The 26,446-nt window shown below is 72.0% G+C and overlaps 6 protein-coding genes across 23 annotated transcripts; 2 read left to right on the top strand and 4 right to left on the bottom strand.

The window, feature by feature from the left end:
• Positions 1-812: 812 nt before the first annotated feature.
• LOC148053766 (apoptosis regulator BAX-like) lies at positions 813-2,352 on the bottom strand. Its single transcript, XM_087773148.1, has 6 exons — positions 2,204-2,352; positions 2,018-2,066; positions 1,712-1,873; positions 1,498-1,633; positions 1,320-1,424; positions 813-950 (listed from the first exon to the last, which is right to left on the bottom strand). Exons 1-6 carry the CDS (start codon positions 2,319-2,321, stop codon positions 849-851), a joined length of 672 nt encoding a protein of 223 aa, XP_087629274.1. The 5' UTR covers positions 2,322-2,352; the 3' UTR covers positions 813-848.
• Positions 2,353-2,497: 145 nt separating this feature from the next.
• SLC6A16 (solute carrier family 6 member 16) lies at positions 2,498-6,774 on the bottom strand. 5 transcript variants are annotated; one of them, XM_087773139.1, is made up of 12 exons: positions 6,607-6,745; positions 5,931-6,111; positions 5,698-5,855; positions 5,357-5,480; positions 5,098-5,273; positions 4,697-4,807; positions 4,370-4,611; positions 4,061-4,241; positions 3,639-3,840; positions 3,397-3,556; positions 3,142-3,304; positions 2,498-2,962 (listed from the first exon to the last, which is right to left on the bottom strand). In XM_087773139.1, the coding sequence occupies exons 2-12, from the start codon at positions 6,100-6,102 to the stop codon at positions 2,621-2,623; spliced, it is 2,031 nt and encodes a 676-aa protein (XP_087629265.1). In that variant the 5' UTR covers positions 6,103-6,111; positions 6,607-6,745; the 3' UTR covers positions 2,498-2,620. The 5 variants fall into 5 exon arrangements, with proteins under 5 accessions (XP_087629265.1, XP_087629267.1, XP_087629264.1 ...); XM_087773141.1 differs by lacking the exon at positions 5,931-6,111 and having other exon boundaries at positions 6,607-6,774; XM_087773138.1 differs by lacking the exon at positions 6,607-6,745 and having other exon boundaries at positions 5,931-6,455.
• Positions 6,775-7,005: 231 nt separating this feature from the next.
• LOC148053765 (uncharacterized) lies at positions 7,006-14,557 on the top strand. Of its 3 annotated transcripts, XM_087773135.1 has the most exons (23): positions 7,006-7,099; positions 7,206-7,273; positions 7,687-7,759; positions 7,860-7,984; positions 8,204-8,278; positions 8,452-8,556; positions 8,640-8,825; positions 8,982-9,065; positions 10,023-10,239; positions 10,310-10,405; positions 10,732-10,912; positions 10,995-11,056; positions 11,505-11,577; positions 11,684-11,824; positions 12,021-12,138; positions 12,244-12,294; positions 12,383-12,460; positions 12,665-12,721; positions 12,865-12,924; positions 13,189-13,253; positions 13,993-14,068; positions 14,143-14,252; positions 14,374-14,557. In XM_087773135.1, the coding sequence occupies exons 2-23, from the start codon at positions 7,208-7,210 to the stop codon at positions 14,519-14,521; spliced, it is 2,247 nt and encodes a 748-aa protein (XP_087629261.1). In that variant the 5' UTR covers positions 7,006-7,099; positions 7,206-7,207; the 3' UTR covers positions 14,522-14,557. The 3 variants fall into 3 exon arrangements, with proteins under 3 accessions (XP_087629261.1, XP_087629263.1, XP_087629262.1); XM_087773137.1 differs by lacking the exons at positions 7,006-7,099; positions 7,206-7,273; positions 7,687-7,759; positions 7,860-7,984 and having other exon boundaries at positions 8,242-8,278; positions 10,023-10,204; positions 12,018-12,138; positions 13,084-13,253; XM_087773136.1 differs by lacking the exons at positions 7,006-7,099; positions 7,206-7,273; positions 7,687-7,759; positions 7,860-7,984 and having other exon boundaries at positions 8,242-8,278; positions 10,023-10,204; positions 10,307-10,405; positions 12,018-12,138; positions 13,084-13,253.
• Positions 14,558-14,731: 174 nt separating this feature from the next.
• On the bottom strand, positions 14,732-17,884 carry FLT3LG (fms related receptor tyrosine kinase 3 ligand). Of its 9 annotated transcripts, none has more exons than XM_087772873.1 (8): positions 17,718-17,884; positions 17,465-17,495; positions 17,053-17,106; positions 16,744-16,935; positions 16,152-16,284; positions 15,627-15,786; positions 15,365-15,429; positions 15,141-15,275 (listed from the first exon to the last, which is right to left on the bottom strand). In XM_087772873.1, the coding sequence occupies exons 1-8, from the start codon at positions 17,867-17,869 to the stop codon at positions 15,271-15,273; spliced, it is 792 nt and encodes a 263-aa protein (XP_087628999.1). In that variant the 5' UTR covers positions 17,870-17,884; the 3' UTR covers positions 15,141-15,270. The 9 variants fall into 9 exon arrangements, with proteins under 9 accessions (XP_087629001.1, XP_087629002.1, XP_087629006.1 ...); XM_087772878.1 differs by having other exon boundaries at positions 16,152-16,218; XM_087772875.1 differs by lacking the exon at positions 15,627-15,786 and having other exon boundaries at positions 14,732-15,275; positions 15,365-15,438; positions 16,152-16,218.
• Positions 17,885-18,006: 122 nt separating this feature from the next.
• On the bottom strand, positions 18,007-23,694 carry ALDH16A1 (aldehyde dehydrogenase 16 family member A1). Of its 2 annotated transcripts, XM_087772858.1 has the most exons (17): positions 23,545-23,694; positions 22,825-22,927; positions 22,624-22,750; positions 22,262-22,440; positions 22,110-22,187; positions 21,708-21,895; positions 21,419-21,574; positions 21,114-21,305; positions 20,689-20,787; positions 20,415-20,551; positions 20,247-20,340; positions 19,909-19,994; positions 19,745-19,834; positions 19,468-19,651; positions 18,976-19,158; positions 18,455-18,577; positions 18,007-18,230 (listed from the first exon to the last, which is right to left on the bottom strand). In XM_087772858.1, exons 1-17 carry the CDS (start codon positions 23,692-23,694, stop codon positions 18,072-18,074), a joined length of 2,328 nt encoding a protein of 775 aa, XP_087628984.1. In that variant the 3' UTR covers positions 18,007-18,071. The 2 variants fall into 2 exon arrangements, with proteins under 2 accessions (XP_087628984.1, XP_087628985.1); XM_087772859.1 differs by lacking the exons at positions 22,825-22,927; positions 23,545-23,694 and having other exon boundaries at positions 22,262-22,526.
• PIH1D1 (PIH1 domain containing 1) lies at positions 23,690-26,220 on the top strand. Of its 3 annotated transcripts, XM_087772869.1 has the most exons (11): positions 23,690-23,750; positions 23,933-24,025; positions 24,108-24,171; positions 24,248-24,436; positions 24,518-24,579; positions 24,654-24,738; positions 25,024-25,117; positions 25,223-25,252; positions 25,364-25,454; positions 25,746-25,892; positions 26,097-26,220. In XM_087772869.1, exons 2-11 carry the CDS (start codon positions 23,936-23,938, stop codon positions 26,127-26,129), a joined length of 885 nt encoding a protein of 294 aa, XP_087628995.1. In that variant the 5' UTR covers positions 23,690-23,750; positions 23,933-23,935; the 3' UTR covers positions 26,130-26,220. The 3 variants fall into 3 exon arrangements, with proteins under 3 accessions (XP_087628995.1, XP_087628994.1, XP_087628996.1); XM_087772868.1 differs by having other exon boundaries at positions 23,731-24,025; XM_087772870.1 differs by lacking the exon at positions 25,746-25,892 and having other exon boundaries at positions 23,731-24,025.
• The last annotated feature ends 226 nt before the right edge of the window (positions 26,221-26,446 follow it).

Genomic DNA, 26,446 nt, shown 5'->3' with positions numbered 1-26,446 from the left:
AGAAAATCAGGGGGAAGGCAGGGCCCCCCCAGCCAGAGGGAGGGCTCCCCCCATGACGACATTATTCATGACATCACCCCAAAGAGCACCGAGCGGGGCTGGGGGAGGTCACTCTGCCCCCACCTTGGGGCACCTCCCTGGGGACACCGATTGTGAAGTGGGGACCTCCAAAACCAGGGGAGGAGGGCTGTAAACGGGGGGTATGGCCCCCCCACCCTGAGAGCCACCGCCAGGGAGGGGGCCTCCACTTCGGGGAGGGAGGTATTCCACCCGGGGGGGCCTTTCTCAGGGCAGGGAGCCCCCAATAAATAGCCAATCTGCAGCCACAGCTGCAACCCCCCCCCGCCGCACCCAACAGCCCCATTTTTGGGGCTCAGAGACCCCCCCATCCCCCATATCAGGGGGGCGGGGCTGGGATCGCAGGACCCCACCCAAAGCACCACAAGTCCTGGGGTCAAACCGCTCCGAGGCTGGGGCTGTGTTGGCTGCAGCCACCCATCCCTGGGCATCAGGAGGGACCCTAGCACCGAGGGGCAGGGGGGGTGAAGCTGTGTGCCCCCCTCACCCCCAAATCCAGCAGGGTCCCAGCCATGGCCCCCAGGTGCATTCACCCACTGTTGGGGGAAAGTCTGGGGGGGGCCACAGCTGCCGTGGGGGAGGGAGGGCTCCCCCAGCTCAGCCCCCCCAAAGTTTGGGGCAAGTCCTAACAAAGTCCTGTTTGTTAAAAAGCCCCCCCCGCTCCTGGAAGGCACAGCACCCAAGGGGCTGGAGGGGGGGGTCAGCACCATCCCTGCCGGCAGGGGCCAGTCCTGGGGGGTAGGCTACGCCCCCCCCCCCCCCCCCCAAGTCTATGACATCTTCCAGATGGTGAGCGAGGCCGTGAGGACGCCAGCAGCGAAGATGGTGATAGTCTGCCAGGTCGGGGTGCCGAAGTAGGAGAGGAGCCCTTCCTGGGCGGGGCGCAGGGGAAAGGAAGGAGCATCAGCCACATGTCAGGGTCGTCCCCCCCGTCCCCCCGCCTCGGGCAGAACCAGACACCTGGGCCCCCTCCCCGTGGCAGAAAACACATCGGTGCAAAGCAGAACAGGGGCTATGGCGGGGGGAGCAGCCAGGAGGCGGGGTGAGGGGCAAAGAGGGTGTCACGGGGGGGCCCTTCCTTCCCCTCAATCGAGCAGGACGACACAGTTAAAACCTTCAAGGTCAAGAGTCTTTGGGAGAAAAAAGCAGCACAGCATTCCCATGCTGTGCATGGGGGTGTCCAAACTACGGCTCAGCCCACCCCCACCGCCCCCCAGGACTCAGGGGGTTCAGGGACTCACCCATCCTCCCTGGGCCTGGATCCAGGCCAGGACGTGCTCCCGCATGTACTCCATGGTCCAGCCCAGAATGGTCCGGACCAGCTCGGGGACCTTGGTGCAGAGCGCCTGCAGAGACAGGGGGTCAGAGGGGGCCGGGGGGGACACACACGACGACACAGGGGAGGGGCACGGGGCCCACCTTCAGCACCAGTTTGCAGGCGAAGTAGAAGAGGGCAACAACACGGCCCCAGTTGAAGGTGCCGTCGGCAAACATCTCCGCAGCCACACGGAAGAAGAGCTCCTTGGGGGCATGGCACCCCACCTGCTCGATCATTCTGGGGGGCGTTGGCAGGGCCAGTTAGCGCAGAGGGGGGCACCGGGGACCCCCATCCCCTCACGGTGCCCCCACCCACCTCTGCAGCTCCATGTTGCTGTCGAGCTCGTCCCCGATGCGGCGCAGGCACTCGCTCAGGCGCTTGGTGTCAGGGCTGCTGGGCTGCGGCCCCCCGAGCTCCGCCTGGCTCAGGGCCACCGCCTGCGCGTCCCCGCAGCGCTCCACGCGGTCCCGGATGAACCTGGGGGGCGCAGGAGGGACCCCCGGAGCTCTGGGTGGCCGCCTGAGGGCCCCCCCAGGCCCCCCACCAGCCGGGGGCCTCCCTCAGGCGCCCCCACTCCCGTTCTCCCGGCGGGTCGCCCGCAGGCCCCGACCCCCCACTCACCCCCGCAGCAGGATCGCCCCCGTCCGCATGATCTGGTCCGACGAGGCCCCTACGGAGAGGGGGGCGCTGACCCGGAGGAAGCGGAGACCGCACAGGCCGCGCCACCCCCCCCCAGCCGGAACCGGCCCCGGCCCCGGCCCCACGGCGGCCCCCAGGGGTCCCGCCGGCCCGGCCCCCCCCACTCACCGCCGTCCCCCGGGGGCGGGTCGGGCTCGCGGCCGCCGGAGCCGCCCCCAGCCTCGCCGCCACCGCCCCCGCCGCCGCCGCCGCCGCCCCGCTGGGCCGCCGCCGCCGCCGCCGCCATCACCACGCCGGCGTCACATGACACCGGGGGGGGGGGGGGGGAGTGAGCGGCTGCCGACCGCGCCCTGGTCACGTGGAGAGTGACGTAGCGCAGCCCCCGCGACCGCCGTTCCCGCAGGGGCAGCCCGCCGGGCCCCGCCCCCAGGACTCGGCCCCGCCCCCAGGACTCGGCTCCGCTCCGTCTCCTCCGGCTCCTTTATTGCCCGCTTCAACATGGCCGCCGAGCGTCCCCATGGCAACGCGGGGCGGGAAGCGCGGCCCCCCCCCTCCCGCGCGCCTCCAATGGGCGCCTCTCCTGCTTCAGGCAGCGTGGCCAATCGGAAAGCGGAGCTCCTCGCCGTCCTCCAATGGGGCGCCTTCCCGCTCGTCCGCGTGGCGAGGCAGGGTCCGGGGGGGGCCGTGGGCCGGCGGGGGGGCGCCGGGGGGCGCCGGGGCGGCCGCACTCTCCTCCTCGTCCTCCTCCTCGTCCTCCTCCTCGTCCTCCTCCTCCTGCTGCCCCCGGCCCCGCAGCCCCGGGGCGTCCCGGGGTGGCCTGAGCACCCCACGCAGGGCGACGAGGGGGATGGGCAGCACGGCCACCGCCATCAGCCCCAGGGTGAGGGCCAGGGCCCAGGGCGGGTACGGCCGCCGCCACAACGTTGCCTGCAGGGAGGACGGTCAGGGGTGGCGGAGGCTCCCTTGGGGGGGGCGCAAAGGGGCAGGGGAGGTCTCGGGGTGGGGGGGCTGCGGGCCCACGAAGGGGCAGGGGAGGTTTCTGGGGATGGGCGTCCCGGCCACAGGTCGGGGTGCCAGCAGGTGGGGAGCGCGGCTGGGGGTCTCACCGTGGCACGGTCCCAGGCCTGATAGGTGGGGGGGCGCAGGGCCAGCTGGCCCAGGCTGGCCCCCAGCAGGGCCACCATGGCCCCTGGGCTGCCAAAGCGCCACAGGGGCCCATAGAGCCGCCATGGCCGGTGGCCAGTCACCTCCCACACAGCAGCCAGGAACCTGGGGGATGGGGCAGGCAGGTCAGGGGGGCCACGAGGCAGTTTGGGGGGGGGATTGTGGCTGCGGTCAGGGGATTCCCCCCCTACCCTCACCTCTCGGCCCCGTAGACCCAGGCCACGGCCACGGCCTCACAGGCAGCCACAGCCAGCAGCGGCAGCGTGGCCACGTAGTCATCAAAGGCGGCCACCAAGTAGCTGCCGGAGCGCTGGGCGAAGGGCAGCCCCAGCACGAAGCCCCCGGCACAGCACAGCACTGGAGGGGCAGAGCAGTGGTTTGGGGGGGCTCCCCTCCACCCCTGCCCCCCCTCCCGTCCGTTGTCCCCCCCCAGCCATACCAGTGAGTGGAGCACGGCGGCGGCACAGGGCAGGGAAGGCGTCAAGCAGAGGTGTGAGGACGGCCTGGATAATGCCCAACATGGTGCTCAGCCCCAGTCCCAGCAGTGTGAGGAAGAAGAGGGATGACCAGAGCGGTGCCACCGGCAGCAGCGTCAGTGTCTCCGTGAAGATGATGAAGGCCAGACCCGGGCCCTCCACCCCCTGAGGAGAGGATGGTGGGGGTCAGGACCCTCACCCTGTTTTCAGGATAGGGGGTGGTACGAGGGGACCCCTCAATTGGTCAGGGGGGCATCGCCCAGGGTGTGGGGTGGGACGAACTCGGTGGACCCCTCCCCAGCTCGGGGGAACCCCCTGGTCCCAGCTGTGCCACCAGCTGGGGGGGGGGATGTAGGACAGGTTGACAGCTTGTCACCAGCATCACCTTGTTCATCTCCTCGTCCAGGCGGCAGTCGGTGACACCCAGGGCGTCCCGCAGGGCCAGGGGCAGCCCCTGCAGCCAGGCACTGTACTGGGAGGCCAGCAGGGCCGTGAGGTTCCCGGGGGGCCGAGCGGTCTCGGGCAGCCCCCCCGCCACCAGCGCTTGTGACACCAGCTCCACGTTCCTGGGGGGAATAAGACGAGGGGGGCACCGGCATTGCCGCAGGGATGCAGGGGGTTCTGCGCTGGGTGCGACACCCAGGCGCGGGACCCCACCTCCGTGCAATGACCGCAACCGCGGCGCACCCCCCACCTGTGGAGGCAGTGCCGCGTGCGGCGGGTGGCACGGGCACCCAGGACAGCAAAGACAACGAAGGTCGCCAGGAGGGAGGTGAGGGCGTTGAGGCCGGCCACCAGCACAGCATCGCGGTGGCAGTTGCTGCGGCGTGCACCGTAGCTGGCATAGGCAATGACGCTGCCGAAGCCCAGCCCCAGTGCGAAGAAGACCTGTGTGGCTGCCTGCCGCCAGGCCTGGCCCGTGCCCCACGCCGACACCTGCGGGGACAGACAGGGCCGCGGCAGGCTTGGGGCAAACGGGGCCGACCCAGGGTGTCTGGGGGTCCCCAGGGCAGGGCCTCACCTTGGGGGTGAACATGATGCGGATGCCCTCGAGGGCCCCCTCGAGCAACAGGCCCCGGACCAGGAGGCAGAAGAGGACGAGGTAGGGGAAGAGGGTGCTGACGTACAGCACCTGCGGGGACCCCCGTGACCCACAGGGCCACCGGGACCCCCGAGCCACTGGGGCCACCGGGACTCCCCAGCTCTGCCTGACCCACAGGGCCACCAGCGCCCCAAATCCTCCACCCCTCCGGTGCCACACGCCCCCCAGCACTGCCTGCCCCCCCCACCCACTGGAGCTAGGCAGCCCCCCAGCGCCACCAGTCCCCAGCACAGGACCCTCCCCAACCTCCAGCACCCCCCGGCCCCGCGCAGCCCCCTGCCGTCCCCCGGCTCCAGCAGTCCCCCAGCAACGTCACCCACCTTTCCCGAGGACTTGATGCCCTTGAGCAGGGAGGCCCCCACCAGGGCCCAGGCCCCCAGGAGCCCCCCCACCAGGGCCGGCTGCAGCCCCCCACCGACCCCCATCTCAGGGGTGACGTCCAGTGTCTGCCGGTACCAGAAGTAGGTGGTGGGAGAGCTCAGGGCGCACTCGGGCTCTGGTGGGGGGGGCACACAGCAGGTCATAGCAGGGCCAGGGTGCCCTGAGGACCCCCCCCCCCAGCTCCCTGGGGACCCTCACCTGTGTGGTTGGGGCCAGCGCTGGGGCAGCTCTGCCAGGGCAGGGGGTGCTGGAATGAGCGGGTGAGGTAGAGGAGGCTCCAGGCAATGATCACGTTGTAGTACAGCGCCACGAACACGCACACCTGTGGGGGGCACGTCAGCCGGGACCCTGCTGCGGGGGAGTCTTGGTGGTACCCAGGGACCCCCCCACACCACGCAAGTGTCCCCTTGCTGCCACCTCCCCCCACAGCGAGCACCCCACGGTGGTACCCCAGGAACCCCCAGAAGCACCATGAGTCCCCCCACGGCACAACCACCAAGGGCGGTGCCCTGGCCCCCAGAGACCCCCCAGTCCCATACCAGGCAGCTGGCCAGCCCGATGCCGGCCAGGCGGGGACTGATGCTCTTCCAGACGCCGACGCTGCCCTGGCGCAGGCACTGGCCGGCTGCCAGCTCCAGGAAGAGCAGGGGGATGCCCAGGAGGAAGAGGAGCAGCAGATAGAGCAGGATGAAGGCACCTAGGGGGGACAGGGGGGTGAGGGGGAGCGGGACCCCCAGCCCCCCCAGCACCTCCCAGCACCCCCAGCACTCACCACCCCCGTTCTGGTGGCAGAGGTAGGGGAAGCGCCAGATGTTGCCCAGCCCCACGGAGAAGCCCAGCTGGGCCAGTATGTACTGGGCTTTACTGGTCCAGGTGGGGCGGGGGGGTGGCTCCTCCTGGAGGAGCCCGGTGTCCCCCCCCAGCACCGTCTGGGCCTTCTCCATGGTGGGGGGCTGCGGTGCACACATACGTTGCCGTCACGCTGGTGCCAGGCACACACACAACCGTGGCCTGCAGGACCTCGCACACGCGGTGTGGCACACTGGAGCACAGCCGTGCACACGCACCCACGTGTACGAGAGCCGCCGGCAGCGCGCGTGCGAGTGTGCCAGCCCCGTGCCAGCCCCGAGCGAGCCCCGAAACCCGCTGTGGCTCCACGTTAGCAGAAACCCGGACCTGCCGGACCACCCCCAGCTGCGGGAGGACCCACGTCCCCAGGCAGCCCTGCAGCCCCCCAGCCCTGCGGCCAGTCCCGCAGCCCCCCCAGCCCTGCGGCCCCTCCAGACCCCTCAGCCCCCCCAGCGCTGCAGCCAATCCTCCAGCCCTGCAGCCCCCCCAGCCCCTCAGCCCCCCCAGCCAGTCCTGCAGCCCCCCCAGCCCCGCAGCCCCCCAGCCCCGCAGCCAGTCCTGCAGCCCCCCCAGCCCCGCAGCCCCCCAGCCCCACTCACCCGGGGTCCGGCGTGCCACGGCCGGTTGCATCAGCCGGGACGGGCGGGGACGGGACGGGACGGGCCGCCCAGAGGCGTCGCCCCCGGACCCCCCCCGCCGCCGCCCCCCGGGGGGGCAGCCCCAAAACCTGGGGCAGGGGCTCCCCGGCGCATCATCTTCACCATCACCATCCCTCGCCACCACCGTCCTTCACCATCACCATCCTCACGTTCATCTCTGCTGGGGCGACCCCCTCCCGGGGACCCCCGGGAGATGGGGGGCGGGGGGGGGGCGGGGGGGGGCGGGGGTTCCGAGGGGTCGCTAAACCTTCCCGGGGCGGCCGATGGGGGGTCCCGTCCCGGGGGCCCCGTCCCGGGGGCGCGGAGCGGCCCGACCCCGGCCCCGGTGCCGCCCCACGCGGGACGCGCCCCCGCGGAGCTTCCGCCGCCCCGAGCGCTTCCTGCCCCGACGCGGAGCCGGGGACGGGGTCGCCCACGGGAGCCGCCGCCGCAGGTGTCCGGGGGGCCGGGGGAGCTGGGGGGGTCGGGGGCGCTTCGCCCCCCGAAGGGGCCGGATCGGGCCCCGGGGGGGCGCTGACCCCATGCCCCCGCGGGTGCAGACATGAACCCCAAAAGCTGCCTCGGCTTCGCCAAGTGCTTCCTCTTTCTTTTCAACCTCTTCTTCTTCGTGAGTGGGGTGGGGGGCAGCGGGGGGGGGGACGGGTGGCTGGGGGGGGGGGGGGGGCAGGGTGGACGTGAGTGCAGGGGGGGACATGGGGGAGCATGGGGCTGGGGGACTTGGGGTGCAGGGGGGACTTGGGGGTGCTGGGGGGACTTGGGGTGCAGGGGGGACATGGGGGTGCAGGGGGGACATGGGGCTGGGGGACTTGTGGTGCAGAGGGGACTTGGGGGTGCTGGGGGGGACATGGGGGTGCAGGGGGGACTTGGGGCTGGGGGGGCCCAGCCATGCACTGTGGGGGGCTGGTGGGGGGCCAACAATCTCCTGGGGCCTGTGGGAGCCACGGGGCCAGGCAGGCCCCAGAGCACCCCCGGGGCACCCCCACTCGCTGACCTGGGCCGGGCCCTCCCCGGCCCCCCCAGGCCCTGGGCAGCCTCCTCCTCGCCTTCGGCCTCTGGGTCCTCTTCGACCGACAGAGCTTCGCCGCCGTGCTGGGTAAGGGACCCCTGAGCCGCGGGACACCCTGACCCATGGGGCACCCCGACCCATGGGGCACCCCCGAGCCGTGGGGCGCCCTGACCCCCGCGCCCCCCAGGGTCGCCGCTGTACAGCCTGCGGGTCTGGTCCTACGCCTTCTCGGGGGTCGGCATCGTGACGATGCTGCTGGGCTTCCTGGGGTGCCTGGGTGCCCTCAAGGAGATCAAGGCCATGCTGCTGCTGGTGAGTGTGGGGGGCTGGGGGCCAGGGGGTTGGGGGCCTGGCTGGGGGTGCAGGGGCTCTGCTACAGCTTCCTGGGGCAGCTGCAGAGCCACGTGGTCCCACCACATCCTGTGCCTGTGGGGCGGCAGGGGGGAGCGGGGGCACCGCGCTGGCTCCTCTGCACTCCCCTGGTGCCGTGGGGCTGGGGGGGTCCGACTGACCCCCACCTTCCCCCCCCAGTACTTCGGGATCCTGCTGCTGCTCTTTGCTGCCCAGATCACGGTGGGGGTCATTGTCTACACGCAACGTGTCACCGTGAGTGCGGCACTGCCAGGGGTGCCGGCAGCATGGGGCAGGGCCGTGGGGGGATGCTGGCACCATGGGGCAGGGCTATGGGATGCTGACGCCATGGGGCAGAGCCATGGGGCGATGCTGCAGCCATGGGGTGACGCTGCAGCCATGGGGCGCTACGCTCACCCCCCTTGCAGCTGGCCACCAAGGTGGCCAACTATGTGCAGGAGCTGATCCAGGGGTACCCAGCCAAGGGGCCACCCGGGGACCCCCACGAGAGCTGGGACGCCGTCCAGCAGCAGGTGAGACCTCACAGGGCCCAGGGGGCCCCCCAGCTGCCCCACAGCCGCCCCACGGCCTCCCCACTGACCGCCTGCCCCCCCAGCTCGGTTGCTGCGGCTGGAATGGACCCCAGGACTGGAACCACACCGACGGCTCCCCCGCGGATGGGGACGAGGCCGTCGCCTGCTCCTGCCTCAAGGCACCAGCACCCAACAGCACCCACGGGCCCCCCTCGGCACTGCCCCACGGCCGCTGCCCCACGGCTGCCTCCCAGGACATCTTCCCCAGGGTGAGGCACAGCGGGTGCAGCATGGGGGGCTCGGCACAGGGCACTGGGGGGATCGGGGGGGGGGGGTCCTGGAGCTCTGGGGGAGTGCAGAGCAAGGCGGGCTCATGGCCTGGGGGCTCCCGGCGGTCCCCCCGGCTGTCACCCTCCTCCCGGCAGGGCTGCGCTGAGGGCGTCCAGGGCTGGCTGGCCGAAAACCTGGTCACCATCGTGGGGGTCTGCCTGGGCATCGGCCTGCTGGAGGTAGGGGCTCTGCCCCGGGGCTGGGGGGCTGAGCTGGGGGCTGGCCCGGGGCTGCGGGGCCATGGGGCGGGCAGGGGCAGGGGCGCAGCTCAGGGGGCCATGGGGTGGTGTGGGGGCAGCCGGGGGCTGCGGGGCAGCCGGGGGGCCATGGGGTGGTGTGGGGGCAGCCGGGGGCTGCGGGGCAGCCGGCAGGCAGCGTCTTACCTTGTCCCCCAGCTCTGCCTGCTGATGCTGTCGATGTTCCTGGTCAGGAACCTGGACCCCGACTACGAGAAGATGCTGCGGGGGCAATGAGGGGGGCCGGGCCTGGGGGTGCATGGCAGGGCTCCCGAGTCTCTGTTCTCCCTCGGCTCTCGGTCAATAAAACCAGCTGGAAGCAGCAGCAACACGGGGACCGGGACCGGGGACCGGGACGGGGACGGGGACCGGGACCGGGACCGGGGACTGGGATGGGGACGGCCGGACCCGCTGCCGTCCCACTCCACCGCTCGCATGGAGCACCGCTCGCCCCGCCCCTCTCCCCGGGCGGGAACGGCTCGTGCCTCGCCCCGCCCCTTGCCCCCCCTCTCTCCATGGGCGGGAATAGCTCGCGACTCACCCCGCCCCCTCTATGGGCGGGAACGGCTCGCGCCTCGCCCCGCCCCTTTCTCCTCTGCATGGGCGGGAACAGCTCGTGCCTCGCCCCGCCCCTCCCCGGGAGGGAACGGCTCGTGCCTCGCCCCGCCCCTTTCCCCGCCCCTCTCCATGGGCGGGAACGGCTCGTGCCTCGCACCGCCCCTTTCCCCGCCCCTCTCCATGGGCGGGAACGGCTCGCACCGCCCCCCGCCCCCTCAGGCCAGCGCCGTCCCGGGGCCCTGCGGTGCCGCCCCCCCCCACTGCCCCGCTCGGCCCGGACGGGCCCCAGGTAGCGCCCGCGGCCTCTTCTCCCCTCAGGACAGCGACGCCCCCTTCCCACAGGACCCGTGGCCGTCCCCCAGGGCGGAGGGGACCCCCGAGCACCCCCCCACCCCCCATCTCCAGTGCGATGGCTGCAGAGGGGCCCCCAGCCCCCTCGCCCCACACCCCAGGCGCCACCATCCCCTTGAAGGAGGCTGCTCTGCCGGCAGCGGAGGCAGAGACCCCGCAGGAGCCGTCGCAAAGTGGGTACCAGCCAGTAGCCCACCCGCTCCCGCTGGTGGGTGATGCAAAGGACCGGGGGGCGAGAGGAGAGGCCCCTCCATAACCCCTCCCGTTCCCCCCAGCAGCCCAGGGCAACCCGGACACACGCCGGGACGACAGCCGCTGCTCAGAAGAGTTCGTCATCAACTGCACCTTCGCCGCCTGCGACCCTGAGCAGACAGGTAGCGAGGGGCCAGCGCCGGTGCATGGGCCACAGCCCCGGATACAGCTTCAAGGCGCCTTCGAGGCGCTCCACCACGCGTGAGGCTGCCGGAAAAACCCTCCCACTGACAGCCTGCCCCCACCCAGGGACGGGGAGGCCTTCGGGCACCCAAAGCCAAAGCCACCTCCACGCCAAACCCACCTTGCCCCACACCCTCCCCATAGCGCAGCCCTTTCCCAGTCCCACCCCAGCTGCTCCTGCGGGGGGTTGCGCAAGGAGCTGGTCACCAGCCGTGGGCGAGGGAGGGGGTGGCCCCATGGACCAACGCCCCATCCTGTGCCACAGGGATGGTGCGGGCGCAGCAGGTGGTCGAGTACCTGCAGGCAGTGACAGGGCAGAGCGGCGAGGAGGGCCAGCTGCAGGCACTGCGCCGCATGCTGGACCCTGAGGCGGTGGGCACAGCGCTGGATTTGCCCACCTTCCATGCTGTTATGAGGGAGTGGATCGCATCGTGCCAGCAGGAGGGGTCAGTGGCAGGGGACCAGGGCTAGAACGCGGTTCCTTGCGTACCAGCTGGTGCAACTGACAGTTCCTATCTATCTCCCCAGGGGTTCACGGCTTGCCGAGGAGCTGGATGCGGTGGCAGGCAACCTTGGCCTAGTGCTGGCAGGTGGGTGTCGGCGCAGGAAGGAGCTGAGGGGAGGGAGGGGGAATCAGTGCCCGGTGGAGTGGGGTTGCTGGAGCCATGGTGGGGATGCTGGCGCCTGCCTTGCCCCGGCTGCAGTGAGACCAGCAGCTGTCACCTCCTCCTTTCCTGCTGAGGAGAGGGGCTGGGTCGGTGCATGGGCTGCGCCGGTGACGGTGTTTGCGGAGGCCCATGGATGCTGGCTCGCAGGCGCAGCATCAGCAGGAGCTGATAACTTTGAAAGCTAGGGAATTTGGTTTGGTGCTGCTGGTCCCAGGTCCCTCCTGACAGCAAAGGGGCAGACAGATGGACAGACGCCGACAGCATTGGGAAAGAGCCCGCCGTCCCCCAGCAGCACCGCTGCCTGTTCAGCCAAGGCTGCCAGCGGGGGCGCGGTGCAGCCCCAAAATCCCCTCTCGTGCCTGTCCTGCAGCGGGGGAAGGACACGCGGCCTCAGCAGCTGCGCAGCTCGAGGGCGACGGTGGCAACACGGACATTGTGAGCCTGTAAGTGCCGGCTCACCAGGGATGTAGTGGTGGTCCTGGCCATGGTCTGCACTGGGGTCCCAGCCTCAGAGTGTCCCCAAACCGGTGGCACATCCCACCCCCGCAGCACTGAAGCCGCCGGCCTGCGCAGCCGCGCCGAGCAGTTGGCCACCCAGAATGCCAAGCTGCAGCAGGACGCTGAGTCGGCTGAGGAGCTCAACGCCCGCCTGGCTGAGGAGATGGGGCAGCTGAAGGCTCAGCTGCGATGGTGCGGCGCAAGCGCAGGGCAGGGCTGGGGGCTTCCCCACGCCGCCGCAGTGCCCAGGGGTGCAGGGGCTGGCGGTGGGTGCTGGGGCAGGCGGCTGCTCCCTTGCTGGTGGATGCTCACCCCAGGGACGGGGATGGTCAGGGCTGCTGGGCTGCGGGAGTGGACCAAAGTGTCGGTGTCCGGCTGTCCCCAGTAGGAGCCAGCAGGCACTAGAGCAGGCCAGAGCTGCTGCCGAGGAGCTGGAGGACCTGAAGGGCATAGCGAAGGGGCTGGAAGAGGAGAACAGCAAGCTCCGCCGGCAGGCACGCCAGCTGGTGAGAGGCCCAGCCTCCCTGCTCCTGGTGAGCGCTCAACTGCCACCGAGGCACCAAGCCTGCAGGTGGGGAAGCAGCTCAGGGCCCCGTGCCTTCCCTCCCCAGGAAAAGGAGCAGCAGTGCCTACGCTTGCAAGTCGACAGCCTCCAGGAGGAGGTGAGGATGCCGCCGGGGGTCACAGGGAAGGGGGGGCTGCAATGGTGGTGCTGGCGTCGTGAACGCCAGCCCCTTTTGCCCTGAGCAGAACCAGCAGCTCCTTGCTGAGGGCCATGGGCTGAGGGAGTGGATCCAGGCACTGGCAGCTGAGACAGCCGACCTGGAGGTAAGTGGAAGCCACCACGCAGCCTAGCACTTCATTAAGCACTAACGAGGCGGTTGTCTGTCCCTAATTAAAGCAGCAAGCACCTTGGGGACTCCGGAGGGTCAGGTGCTGCCCGTCCTTGGGCAGCCCCATCCTCTCCACCACTGTGCTGCCGAACAGCTGCCAGTATGCGCCCTGGTTAATGAGCTGCTTCCTTCTGCCCAGGCTCAGCTCTGCTGCTGTACAGCGCTCCTCTCCTCTCAGGACACGGCCCTTGGCCAGGTGAGTGCCGGCCAGGGACGCACACAGCTCCGGCCACCACCGCGTCAGCCCTCACTGCCAGCCCTCAGGCTGCCTCGCAGCCCCCTCCCACAGCTGCAGCCCCCCAGGCCCTGCGCCCCCTCACCACCACCCCTGCTCCACAGGTAGGGCAGCGGGTGGAGGAGCTGACAGTGGCGCTTGGGGAGTACAACAGGGCAGTGCAGGTATGGCATATGCAGCCCCATCGCGCTCCCTGGCCAGAGGGGCTGCAGCCCCCCCCGACCCCTCCTGGCCACGGGGAGCCCCAAGCCTGGGGGAGCCAGAGCCCCTGGGCCACAGGCAGAGCCCTGAGGTGGCCACCCTCTCTGGGGGTTGGGGTGCAGGGGTGCAGGCACTATCCAAACAGCCCGTCCCAGGGGGCTGTGGGGAAGAGCAGAGTGGCACAGAGGGTGCCTGAACACCCTGTGATGTCTGAAAACCTCCTCCAGGAGCTGCGGGTGGAGATGACGCAGCTCCGCGACCAGCTGGGCCAGACGCAGGATGCCCGGGCCATGTATGTTGCTGCCTCTGCCGGGCCAGGAGGGACGTGTGGGTGGGACACCCCAGCACGCGAGCCCAGCTCCGGCTCCTCCATGACAGGAAGTGCTGAGCGCATTGCGTGGCATCCCACTGGCTGGCAGCCCTGCTCTGAAAGCCTTAAGAAGTGGGGGGAAAAGGGGCAAATGGTGAAAACGGGGACTGGCAGAAGGGGGGGGGGGGGGGCACCTCTGCCCACAGCACTATTGCCCTGGCAGAGGGAGGCATCTGGGGGGCCCTCACCGCAAGGCTGCCGGCAGCATGCTGTAGCACGCCGCGGCAGGAGGCACTCAGGAGCACCTGGAGCTGGGGCACCGCGGCCTCCGCCCCATAACTGCCTGCCAGATCCTGCTCTGCCAGCGTGGCTCCACTGCCACGTCGTTGCACCGCTGCAAGGCAGGGCGTGTGGCAGCCAGCACTGTGGCCATGTGCAGTGGGGCGTGGGTTTCTCCTGCTGAGGGAGGCGGGCTGCTCCCCCAGGGCTGCTGGTGGGGGCGGGCGGGACATGGCACCCCTGGGGCTCCCCGTCTGCGCACCCAGCCAGGGCGCGGCCCAGCACCTTTGGACGCCAAGGCCCTGCCTTGGAAGCACCTGGTGCCGGTGACTGCTTCTCCCTGTTGCCATAACCCACCGCAGGGACTGACCCCCCCCGCCGCCACTGCACCACCCAGTGCGGCCCACCGGACACTGCCTCACACCTCCTCTTCCTCATGCAGGTGGCCGTGGTGCCCACGTGGCGAGGCCAATGTCCTGGCGCAGCCGCTCGGCGCCGAGATCGAGGCAACGTGCTGGGTAAGGGTGGGGGCATGGGGGGCCCTGGGGAGGGGCACCCTGGCCACCGACCCCTGGCCTGTGGCTCTGTCCAGGAGACAGAGGAAGCGGAGGAGGAGGACGTTGGGACAGCACTGCCCAGAACCCCGGCGGGGGACGGCCAGGAGCTGGCTGAGCCGCGGCAGTGCCCAGGCCCCAGCAAGAGGTAGGGTCAGGAGCAGGCAGCCCCTGCCTGCAGCAGGCAGCACTGCCAGGGCCCGGGGTGCCAGCCCCGGGGTGCGCTTGGCATCAAGCAGCTGACAGCCGCTCTCCCTCCCTCCTGGCAGGCTGCTGCCACCGCGGGCACTGCTGGCGCTGCTGCTGGCGCTGCTGGCCCTGCTCTGCCTCCTGCCCTGCCGCTGGCTGGGGCTGCCCCATGGCGGGGCTGCCTGGCCCCAGCTCCAGCTGGGCTACCAGAGACCCCCGCCCCTGTGAGACCCCCGCCCCAATAAAGACCTGTTGGGCACGCCAGCTCCAGTCTGCTGCGACTTCCCCAGTCATCCCAGTCCTCCCCGTGCCTCTCACCAGTCCCCCCAAGCCCATCCCAGTCCACCCAGCCTCTCACCAGCTCATCCCAGTCTCTCCCCAGTCCCAAACAGGAGCACTTGCAGCGCTGCCTTGGGGCCCTTTAAGCTGCTAGCAGGATCAGGGTGGAAGTCCCCCATGCTGACCAACCCCCCAGCCTCATTAGCGGGTGCCCCCAGCCCATGAGTCAGCATGTGAGTGGGGGCAGCCACAGTGCCTCGTTAGCTGAGCACTAACAAGGCCGGGGCAGCTGCTGGGGAGATGCCTCGAGAGCGTTTGTGGGGAGCCCCCCCCAGCCCTGTGTTCCCACGGCAGGGTCTAGCGTGGCTTTGGGGGTGCAGAGCCCCAGGGATCCCCCAGCACTGCCACCTCGAGGTGCACGAGGCCACATGAGGGGTGCAGCGGGCTCGGGGGAGGCTCCACCCCCTGGCCCCCCCAAACCAGGCTCAGAGTCAACATCTCAACATCAACTTTATGGGCCCTGTGGGGTGGCCGTGGGGGGCCAGGGCCCCCCAGTCTCTCCATGGCTCTGGAGGGTCCCATCATGGCCCCCAAAGGGGCCCCCCTGTGGCCCCCAGGGTCCCTCCATGCCTCTGGGGGGTATCCGGGGTGACCCCATCTCTCCCGCAGCCCTGATGCTGCAGCGCCGGCATGTCAGGTCAGCCTGAATGGGGAGGGGGGCGGGGGTGAGGACCCAGGCGCCTGGGCAGCCCCCCCTCCCCAGGGACCCCAGCATCCAGGGCCCCCCCGTACCTGAGTCCGTCCCTGGCTCCCCGCTCGGTCGCTCGGGTCCCCTCCTGCTTGGATGCCGGGGTCCCCTGCAAGGGCTGGGGGGGCTGAGAAAGGGGAGGGACACCCAGCACCCCCCAGTGCTCCCAGTGCTCCCATCCCAGTGCCCTCTGCACCCCCACAGCAGCCCCAGAGCCCTGCTCCCAGTACCCCTGCCCTCCCACCCAGCGCTCCCAGTAGCCCTGTGCCCCCCACCCACCCCCCAGTGCTCCCCGTGCATCCCCACCTGGGTGCAGGGCCGCCTCCACAGGACCCAGGCCGCTGCCGCCAGGGCCCCCCCCGAGCCCCCCCAGCAGCATCAGCCCGTGGCTGCCGGGGGCAGGGGGGGCCCAGCCTGGCCCCCGGGGTCCCCTCATGCTGCACTGCAGGGGGGGTCAGCGGGGGGCCTGGCGGGAGATGGGGGTCAGAGGGGTCCCAGGGGGGCTTTGGGGGGGTCCCTGGGGGTTGGAGGGTGTGGGGGGCTGCAGAGAGGTATCACCCTCGCTTGGGGGTGTCTACATGAGCTTAGGGGGTCCCTGGGGAGTCCTGGGAAGATCTCCATGCAGCACAGAGCCCCTGGGGGGCTCAGGGGGCTCCCCTGGGGGTGGGGGGGTCCCCAGGGGGGGTCCCAAGAGTTCTCTGGGCAGCAAATCCCTGAGGATGGGTCTGGGGAGTGCCCCCCCTCCCTTGGGGGTCCCCAGGGGAGGGTCTGCAAGGGGTCAGAGGGTCCCAAGGGTGCCATGGGGGTCGCCAGGGGGTCCCGGGGTGCTACCTGGGCGGCAGCGCAGGCGGTCGCAGCCAGGGAAGTGGGGGGGTCGCTTCTGCAGCCGCCTCAGATGCTGCACGAGGGTTCCCAGCAGCTGTGACACGTTCACCGTCTCCAGCCGGACACAGCCCTGGGGGCCCTGGGGGGGGGGGGGGGGTCGCAAGAGCCCCCAAACCCCCCTGGGCCCCCCCCAGACCCCCTGGGAAGCCCTAGGCCCCCAAACCCCTCTTCACCCCCCTGGGGACCCCAGAAATGCCCCAGAGGTCCCCCAGCCCTGCCCAGAGACCCCCCCCGAGACCCCCAGAATAACCTTAGACCCACCCCCCCCAGAGCCCCCATCAAGACCCCCAGAGTTACCTTGGACACCCCCAGAGCCCCTCCCGGGACGACCCCAGACCCCTGCAGGGTCCCCAGAGCCCCCCCGGACTCCCCAGAGCCCCTCCTGGGACCACCCCAAGACCCCTGCAGGGTCCCCAGAGCCGCCTCCCCCCCGGAGCCTCCCAGCCCCTCCCAATCTGCTCTCAGGACCCCCAGAGCCTCCCTATCCCCTCAGGACCCCCCCAGAGGTGGCCCCCCCCACCCCGGGACCCCCACTCACGTGGATGTGACACTCGGCTACAAAGGCGATCTGAGCAGCGACAGCCTGGAGCTGGGGGGCCAGTGCCCTCCCCGCCACCCCCACCATGCGCCCCAGCGCCGCAGCCCCGAAGTGCAGCCCCCAGAGGTCGGAGCAGCGGCTGTCCTGGGGGGCCGGGGCGGTCCCGGGTTGGGGGAGACACGGGTCAGGAGTCTGAGGGGTCACAGGGGCAGGGGGTGTGGGGGGTGCAGGAGGGGAGTGGAGGTCAGGGGGATGGGGTGACACGGGGGGGACGGGGGCACACGCGGGGGTCCAGGGGCTCTTGCTCACCGCCTCCAGGTTGCTGGGCATCGCCACGGGGTAGTCCAGGATCAGCCAGCGGGTCTACGGGACCGGGGAAGCGCTTAAGGTGACCCCAAAGAGATCCTGGGGGTCTGGGGGGGGGCTCAGGGGGCCCGGAGGTTCTACGGGGAGTTCTGGGGGGTTTGGGGGGACCCAGGGTGGGACTTCCCCCAGGAAGTGAGGGGGTTCAGGGGGTTGGGGGAGGCTCCTGGGGGTCCCAGGGGAGTTTGGGGGGTCTTGGGGAAGTTGGGTGGGTCCTGGGGGGATTCAGGCTGTCTCACTGGGATGTCTACAGGGGTGAGGGGTGTTGGGGGTGTGAGGGGGACCCCGGGGGTGTCCCTGGGGTCCCAGAGGGGTTTGAGGGGTCCCGGACGCTGGGGGGTCCCGTGGGGGGTCTCACCAGAGCGTCCACGTGGGTGCTGAAGGTGCTGCTGAAGGGGTTGAAGTCGAAGGAGCAGCAGCCGCCGGGGGGGGGCACGGCCAGGAAGAGCAGAAGGGGGACCTGGGGGGGCACCGGGGGGTGGGGGACCCGGTCCCGCGGGGGTCCCGGGGGGGTCCCGGGGCGTTGGGGCGGGGCTATGGGTGGGCCCCAGGGGAGAAGCGGGGTGGAGGGGAGCCACCGGGGGGGGGGGGACCGGAGCGTCCCCACTTACCAGGGTAGAGCCGGGGGGGGCCAGGTCCATGGCGGGACCGGCCGAGGGGAGGGGCGAGCGGGGACCCGGGACCCCCCCGGGACCCCCCGGGGCCGCGGCGGAGCCGCCGCCGAAAGCGAAAGCGGCGCCGGGGCCGGGAGGGATGGAGGCATCCGGGGTGGGGACCCAGGCGCCCGGGAGGGACCCAGGCGTGCGGGAGCCGCCCCCCCGCAGAGACCCCGGCGCCCCGGCTCCCCTCCCCACCCCAGGACCCCCCCGTCCCCTTGGCAGGCAGGGACGCGACACAGGCGGAGGCTGGGGGCGTTTATTGGGGTCGGAGTCACAGCTTTGGGGGGGTCCCCAGAGGTCGGGGGCTCAGGCCCCCCCCCCGGGCACCCAGAGGCAGTGGGGGCGGGTGCAGCGCAGCTCCAGCTCCTGCTCAGCGCCGGGGGGGGGCTCCTGCCCCGGCTCCCCCAGGACCCCCCCCGGGACCCACAGGTGCGCGACGCTCCCAGCCGAGGCCCAGTGGGGGTCCTGGGGGGGCAAGGGGAGGCTGCTGGGGGGGGGCTGTGGGACAGGGACACCCCCGTGCTGGGGACATCCCCCCCAGCCCCCACCACAGGGACCGCCCCCGTGACGGGGGACCCCCCCCGTCGCGGGTGGGGCTCTCTGCCCTCCCCACCCCCCCCACAGGTCCCCCCCGGTCCCCACGTGTTATCCGGCCCCCCACGCCCCCCCGTGCCCCTCTCGTTACTCACCGCGCCCCCCCCGCAGAGCCACAGCGTGTCGGGGCGGTGCCGTGCCAGCGTCACCCCATCACCCCCGGCCCCCCCAGGCAGCACTGCCAGGGCCCCCCCGGGGAGCCCTGCAGCCACCAGCGCCTGGGGACAGACAGACAGCGGCCGTCACGGGGGGGGGTTGGGGGTCCTAGTCAGTGGGGGGTGGGGGGACAATGCAGGGGTCACACAGCGAATAGGGACATGGGGAGCCCGTGGGGTCCCAGGAGCGTCACCAAGGAATGAACGGGGGGTCCCTGGGGGCGGGGGGGCCATGGGGGGCCTGGAGGGGATCCATGGGAGGGTTGGGGGGCTCCAAGGGGCTTCGGGGGGGTCCGGGAGAGGTCGATGGGGGACTGCCACGGAGCTTTGGGGGGGTCCCTGAGGGGCTCGCAGGCGGGCTCCTGTGGGGTCCCGGGGGGTCCCCGCGGGGTTCGCAGGTGGGGTCCGGGGGGGTCCCTGAGGGGTCCGGGGGGGCGCACGGGGGTCCCGGGGGTCCCCACCTGCCGCAGGCGCAGCGCGGGGCCGACGCCGCTGGGGGGCGCCACTACCACGAGGCCGTTGCCGAGCGCCAGCGCGGGGGGGAGGAGCTCCAGCGCGCGCGGCAGGGGGCGGGGCCCGCTCCAGACCACGCCCACCACCCCCCGCGGCCTGCGCGTCACCAGGGTCCGCCCCCCCGGCACCTCCTGCGGGAACAGGTTAGCCACGCCCCTGACAAGGCTCCACCCCGGGCGCGGTGTCAGCCACGCCCCCTCTCTGCCCCCTGCTGTCCAGCTTCGCCCCCCGCCTGGCCCCGCCCCCCGCAGCATCCAGCCCCGCCCACTCCTGCCCAGATCCGCTCCTGACACAGCAGCACCGCCCCCTGTTACCTGACCACGCCCCCTGTCGCACCCAGCCCCGCCCACACACAGCCGCAGGGCTCCATCCTCAGCCTCCACCCCCACCCAGCTCCACCCCTTCAGGCCCCTCCCACCCGCCTCCCAGGCCCCGCCCACCTGCACAACCCCGCCCATCAGCTCCACGTGCGCCGCCCACCGCAGCAGCGCGGCCCGCAGCCGCCCATCGCCGTCGTCCTCACCGCCGTCCCTCCGGGGGGGCCCCGCGGCCCTGCCCCCCTCCAGCGCCGCCGCCGCCCCCCGCAGCACCCGGGCGCGCGCCGGCCCCGGCAGCCGCCCCCACCTGCAGAGAGGCCGTGGGAGCGGCGGGGACGCGGGCGTCCGGTACCCTGACCCCCGCAGCAGGGACCCCGGCCCCCCCGGCCCCATCACTCACCCCAGGGCGGCACGGCGGGCGGCCTCCACGGCTGCAGCGACGTCAGCAGAGTCGGGGGCTGCTGCGGGCCCCCCTGGGACCGGCTCTGGGCTGGAGGTGGCAGGGTCAGAGGTCAGGGGTCAGCTGCAGGGGGGTCCCCGAGCTGCACAGGGGGCGGGCGTTACCTGAGCTCCTGGTCCAGGAGGGTCTCAGGGGCCTTCCCCGGCCCCAGGGGGGCCTCCCAGGGGGGACGCCCGAACTCTCGCAGCGCCTGGGGGGGTGGGCACAGCCCGTCTGCACCGGGACAGGGCCCCCACAGCCCCCAGGCCCGTTCTGGGGTCCCCAAAAGCTTCTTGGGGCTCCCCCAGCCACCCTGCCACCCCCCCCCCAGTCCCCCATGGCTCCCCAAAACCACCCAGGACCACCTCAGGCCCCTCCAGGCCTGCCCTCGGACCCCCAGCAAGCCCAATCCAGCCCCTCAGGACCCCCTGCACCTCCCCGGGACCCCCCTGGGACCCCCCACCTCCAGGCCAACGCCGTCCCCGGCCCCCCCAATGCAGCCCCCCATCGGGTCCAGCAGGTTGAGCGTGTTGAGCCACACCAGTCCCAGGGGCAGCCTGTGGGATCAGGGGTCAGAGGTCAGAGGCATGGGGGTCAAGGTCATGGGATCAGGGTCAAGGCTCGAGGTCACCTGTCAGCCACGTCAAGGGCAAGAGTCACATCCTGAGCCCAGACGGCGCCGGCAGCCACGTGCGGCAGCCCCGAGGCCACAGTGACGGCCTCCCCCGGGGATCGCACAGGCAGCAGCACCAGCACCGGCCCCGGCACCTGGGGGGGGACACCATCAGCTGACCCCCAACCTGCACCCCCCAACACCTCCTGCCCTGCACCCCCCCGGCTGTTTGTGCCGCTCCCTCCCCATTTTACCCTTCCCGCAGCCATTTTTGGCCCCCCCTGGCACCCACCAGCTCACGGAGGCAGGACGAGGTGGGGGCCACCCCCGTGATCAGGGTGGGGGGGTAGAAGCGCCCCCCCGGGGGCAGGGTCACCGGTGGCTGGAACACCTGGGGAGACAAAGGACCCCGGTGTCCCAGTACCCCCAAGGCCCCCTGAGGGGACCCCGGCATTTGGGTACCCCCCAACATCCCCCCATCCCACCCCCCTCAGTCCCCCGTCCCCCGCAATGTCCCCATGGCTTCCCCTGCTCTCATGGTACCTGTGGCCCCATCCCAGCCCCAAACCCCTCTGTGCCCCCCTTGTCCCCCCTCACCCCAGCCCCCCCACATCCTCCCATGCTCCCCAATGTTCCCTGTGTCCCCTCCTGCCCCCATGTCCCCCCCAGCCCCCCATGTCCGCCTGCGCCCCAATGTCCCCTCCCACGCTCCCTCACCTCAGCCCCCTCCTCACGCGCCGCCTGCACCAGCCCCTCGGGGGGGGCAGCCGGGGGGGGCAGCGGCCCCACGTCGGTGCCAGGGTCCAGGGGGTCCCCAATGCGCAGCACCCCCAGCCGGGCCTGGAGCCGTCGTTCCAGTGGCACCACCACCCCCTCCTGCGCCAGCACCACGCAGCCCCCCCATGGGAACTGGGGACACGGGGAGGGGGGGTCAGGGAGCCCCTGCAATGCTCCCAGACCCCCCCAGGACCCCCAAACCCTCTGGGATCCCCCAACCCCCCCCCCCAGCCCCCTCTGCTCACCAGCGCTGGGGGGGTCCCCACGCTTCCCGCGATAGCGGCGGCCGCACTGTCCAGGTCAGCTGAGTCGAGGACGATGACAATGATGCGGCCCCCCCAGGCCCTCCCCAGCCGTGGTCCCCGGCATGGGGACCCCCAGGCCACATCCTGTACCTCCTCCTGCACAGGGAGGGACACATGGGAACATGGGGACCCCCCCGGACATGTCCTGCCCCCCAAGTGAGGACATGGGGGACGCAGTGACACCCCAGGCCACACCCTACCCCCACCACGGGGCAGGGCCCCCCCATACCTGGTGGGCACCGAGAAAGGTGACGGCAGCAACACAGGGGTGGGCGCGGAGGGCACGGCGCAGGTGGGGGGTCCCTGTCACCACGTTGAGCAGCCCGGGGGGCAGTGTGCCCCCCTCCCCACTCAGCTCTGCCACCAGCAGCGGCGCCAGCGGGGCCTCGGCCGGCGGCAGCACCAGCGCCGCATTGCCTGCGCAGGATGCCTGGGTCCCCCGGGGGCCTGGATCCCCCCACCCAGACACCGGGGGTCCCCGTCTCCTGCCAAACACCTGGGTCCCCTCCCCAGGCGCCTGGGTCCCCTGAACGCCGGGGTCCCCCCTGCAGATGCTGGGGTCCCCCCACCTGGATGCCTGGGTCCCCTGAATGCCAGGTTCCCCCGCAGATGTCAGGGTCCCCCCACTCACCCATGGCCAGGAGGGGTCCCAGCTTCCAGAGCAGCGCCGCCAGGGAGCAAGGACCTGACATGAGGATGGCCACCACGCCTGGGGACAGCAGGGGAGGGCTCAGCAGGGTCCCAGGGGGTGCTGGGGTCCTGGGGGTCCCAGGAGACACTCACCGAGGGGAGCCCAGCCGCCCAGACTGGGGGTGCCGAGCTGGGCCCACCCCGCCGGCACCCGCAGCAGCCGCAGCCCCAGCTCCAGGTCAGCCCCAAGGGCCTGGGCCAGTGGCCGCCCCCCCGAGAGAGCAGCCACTGCCCCCACCCTCGCAGCCCCCCGCTCCAGTGCCGCTGCCAGCCTGTGGGGACAGTGAGGACGGGGGGTGAGGAGACGGGGGGATGTGGGGGCACAGGGGGTCATGCACGGTCACAGGGGGTCACACTGCTGCAGGGCAGAAACGAACAGTTATGGCCCTGTGGGAAACCCTGCAGGATCAGAGATCAGGGTCAGAGCCCAAGGGTCAGAGGTCACAAGGACTCACCGCTGCAGGTGCTGGGCCCGCTGGGGCCCCCCCAGCCGCCCCCATTTTGCTGCTGCCGCTGCTGCTGCCTCCACGGCTGCCGCCAGGTCGGCCTCCTCCCCTTGCAGCACCGTCGCGAGCAGCCGCCCTGGCCGGGGGGAGAGGGTGGGTGTGACCCCTGACCCCCCCACACCCTCACCCTTGACCCCTGACCCCCCGTACCTGTGGCGGCCTCCCGGCACTCCAGCGTCCCCCGTCCTGGTGGCTTCAGCCATGTCCCATCCACAAAATGCCCCAGGGCCCGGCCATGGGTCTCCAGCCACACCTGGGGGCCCAGATGCATGGGTCCCCCCGGCCAGGACGCCGGGGTCCCCCCGAGGCTGCAGCACCACATGCAGCAGCCCCTCCCTCTCCCCAACGACCTTCGGCCCGCGGGGGGGGACCCAGGCGTCCGGGTGCTGCCTCGCCCTCGACTTTGCCCCCAGCACCCCCCCCCCGCCCCGGGGCCGCAGGCGTCCGGACCTAACCCACACCCCCGCCGAGGGGACTCAGGCATCCGGGGGCCCCCATCCCCCCCACCCGCCCAGTGCCCCCCAGGCCCCTAGCCCGGCCCCGCGGACCCCCCAGTGTCCCCCAGGCCCCCCAGGGCTCCCCCGTGACCCTCCAGCCCCATGGGCCACCCAAGACCCCCCCAGGACCCCCCGTGGGCCCCCCCAGTGTCCCCCAGTGCTCTCCCCCAGCCCCATTTGCTCCTTCAGGACCCCCCTATGGCACCTCCAGCCCCCCAGGCCCTCCCAAGGGCGCCCTGAGCTCCCCAGGATCCCCCATGGCCCCACAGCTTCCCTTTCCAGTGTACCCCATGGGTCCCCCCGTGCCCCCCCCGGCCCCACAGCCCCCCCGGGACCCCCCAAGGCCCCTCGCAGACCCCCAGGACCCCCTCACCTCCGCCGGTGCGGCCCCCCCGGGTCTGGGCCCCTCCTCCATGGTGCTGAAGATCGCCGGGACCGGGGGAGGCCCCAGCGCTGCCATCGCCGCCGCACCAACGAGACGAGCGCCCAAACGGAGGGAGCGGCCCCGCTGCCCCGGAACCATAGAGAGGAGCCCCGCCGGAACCGGAAGTGCCGCGCGGCGGGAGGGAGCGGCGGCCGGTAACGGCTGCGCGGAGCGAGCCGGGGGGCCCTGAGGGGTCTGGGGAGGCCCGGGGGGGGTCTCTGGGGCCGGGGGAGCCCGGGTGGGGCTGGGGTACGGCGGGGCCCGGGGGATGTTGGGGGTCGATGGGTTCCCCCGGGCCCCGGTTCCCCACATTCCGCCCCCCCCCCCCCCCCCGCAGTCCATGGCGGCCCCTGCGGACCCGTCGCTGCTGTCGGCCGAGCTGGAGGCGGAGGAGGGCGATGACGAGGCGCTGCGGCGGCTCCTGCTGCAGGTGGGGCCGGGGAGGGGGGCCGGGGGGATCCCGGGTGGGGGGATCCCGGGACTGACCCGCGCCGTCGCTCTGCTCCCCCCAGGCGACCCAGGACGATGAGGAGCCCCCCCCGGCGGCCCCCTCCCGCGCTGTCACCCCGCAGCCAGGTAAGGGGGCTCCAGGGAGGGTTGGAGGGGGCCCGGGGGGGCCCGGCTGCCCCCTGACCCCCCCTGCGCCTCCCAGGGCTGTGCGTGAAGACCCGGGCAGGGGGGGGCAAGGTCTTCGTCAACGTCTGTCACTCGGGGGAGGTGCCCCCGCCCCCGCCACTGTCCCCTCCTGGGCTGCGGCGCCTCCTCCACGCCCCCCCCACTGCTGCTGGGGCCTTCCGCATCCCCATGAGCCTGGGGGAGCCCCACGCCGAGCTGGACCGCGGTAAGACAACCCCCCCAAAATCACCCTGACCCCCTGCCAGCCCCCCAAGCCCCACCTGACCCCCCCCCCCATCTCCTGCAGGTGGCCGGGGCTGCACCGCCTACGACGTGGTGGTGAACTCGGGGTTCTTCCACACCCTCCAGGTGAGGGGGGGCTGGGGGGGAATTGGGAGGTTGGGGGGGAATTGGGGAGCCCTAACCCCCCCTCACCCCCCCAGGCTGACCCGCTGTACCTGGAGTTCTTCCTGACGGTGGCCATGGAGGGGCTGTCTGAGAAGTACGGCGTGGAGTTGGAGCTGACTGGTATGGGGGACTGGGGGCACTGGGAGCAGCTGGGGGGAAACGGGACATTGGGGTGGAGGGGTGACAGGCTGGGAATGGAGATGAGCATCTGGGAATGGGGAGAACTGGGGGGACTGGGGAGGAATTGGGGTGGGACAACTGGGAACACTGGGAGTGGGGGGAGCAGAAGCAGGGGAGAGAATGGGAGCAGTGGGGGGAGGCTGGGATGGGGGTGCTGGGGGTTGGGACATCAGGAGGGGGTTAGGGGGGGTCTTGCACCCCCATGACCCCCCATGACCCCCCCAGGCTGGCGGGTGCTGCAGAACCGCAAGTTCATGGGCTCCATCTCGGCCCAGAACATCCGGGCACGGCCCCGGCCCCACATCCAGGAGCTTGAGGAGTGAGTGGGCCCCCCTGACACCCCCCAGGACCCCCCCACCTTCCCGGGGTCCCCTGTGACCCCCTTGTCTTCTCTCGCCTCTCTCTGACCTGTGTCCCCCCACAGCCCGCCACAGGAGCTGCCACCGCCCCTGAGGTAGGAGCCGTGGGACCGAGCGGGGACGGGACCCCCCTTACCCGGAACCCCCCTTACCCGGAACCCCCCTTACCTGGAACCCCCCACCTGATCTGTGTGTGTCCCCCGCAGCCCCCCAGCACCCCCCCAGTTCGTGGTGGTGGCTGAGCCCTCGTCCCAGCACCCACAGGTGCTGCAGGCCCGCATCCTCCTGCCCCACGCCGTGAGTGGGGGGCTGCTGGGGAACTGGGGGGGGCGGCTGGGGGGGTGCTGTGGGGCTGAAGGGGGCACCCGGGGGGCTGGTGTGGGGCTGGGGGGGGCACTGGGGGGCTGCTGTGGGGCTGGGGGGGCTGCTGTGGGGAAACTGGGGGGGATCAGGCTGATCGTGGGGGGCTCTGGAGGGGTGAGGGGTCCCTGTAAAAGTCGGGGGTGGGGTTGGGGGACCCTGGGGGTGAGGATGGGGGTGGGGCTGTCTGGCCCCTCCCCTGACCCCGCCCTGCCCCGCCCCACCCAGGCAGGGGCGGGGTCGCTGTGGCTGGGGCTGAGCGAGGAGCGGCTGGTGCTGGGGGGGGCCGAGGGGGGCCCCCCCCTCCTGGAGCTGGGGCTGCCCCTCCCCCCCGACCCTGCCCGCTGCCACGCCTGCTTCCACCGGCGCACCAAGGTAACTGTTGCCATGGTAACATGGTAAACTCTGGCCCTGCTCACTTGTCCTGCCCTTAGCCCCGCCTGTTCTCATCACCTAGGTAATGGGAACCATGGTGATTCCTGGCCACACCCACCTCACTTGCCACACCCCTTCCCTGGCCCCACCCCTTCCCGGGGAGGCACCACCCCCAGCTGACCTCTGACCTCCCCCCCCCCGCAGGTCCTCACCGTGACGATGCCCCTGCAGGCGTGAGGGGGCGGGGCTCCCCGCAGGCCGTGGTGCCCCCTCCCCCCCGACCCCCTTTTTTGTACAAAACCTCGTAATAAAGCGTGAGCCGAGGACACACGTGTGCGTGCCTGCTGCGGGCCGGACCCCGGGTCCCCTCTGCCCCCCCGGGTCCCCTCTGCCCCCCGGGGTCCCCTCTGCCCCCTGCCAATTGCGCCCCCTAGCGTCCCACCCCCGGGGCAGGGCCCCGCCGCGGACCCGGGCATCCTGCCCCTCCCCCTGCGCGGGGCGGGGGGGCTCTGCCCACGCAGGGGGGATTTAGCGCTGAGCCGCCGGCGGCGGGG

Source organism: Nipponia nippon, unplaced genomic scaffold (assembly GCF_047370975.1).
Source record: "Nipponia nippon isolate SJK-2023a ecotype South Korea unplaced genomic scaffold, ASM4737097v1 scaffold_38, whole genome shotgun sequence".
Classification (NCBI taxonomy): Eukaryota; Metazoa; Chordata; class Aves; order Pelecaniformes; family Threskiornithidae; genus Nipponia; species Nipponia nippon.
This window is presented reverse-complemented; position numbering and strand designations above follow the sequence as displayed.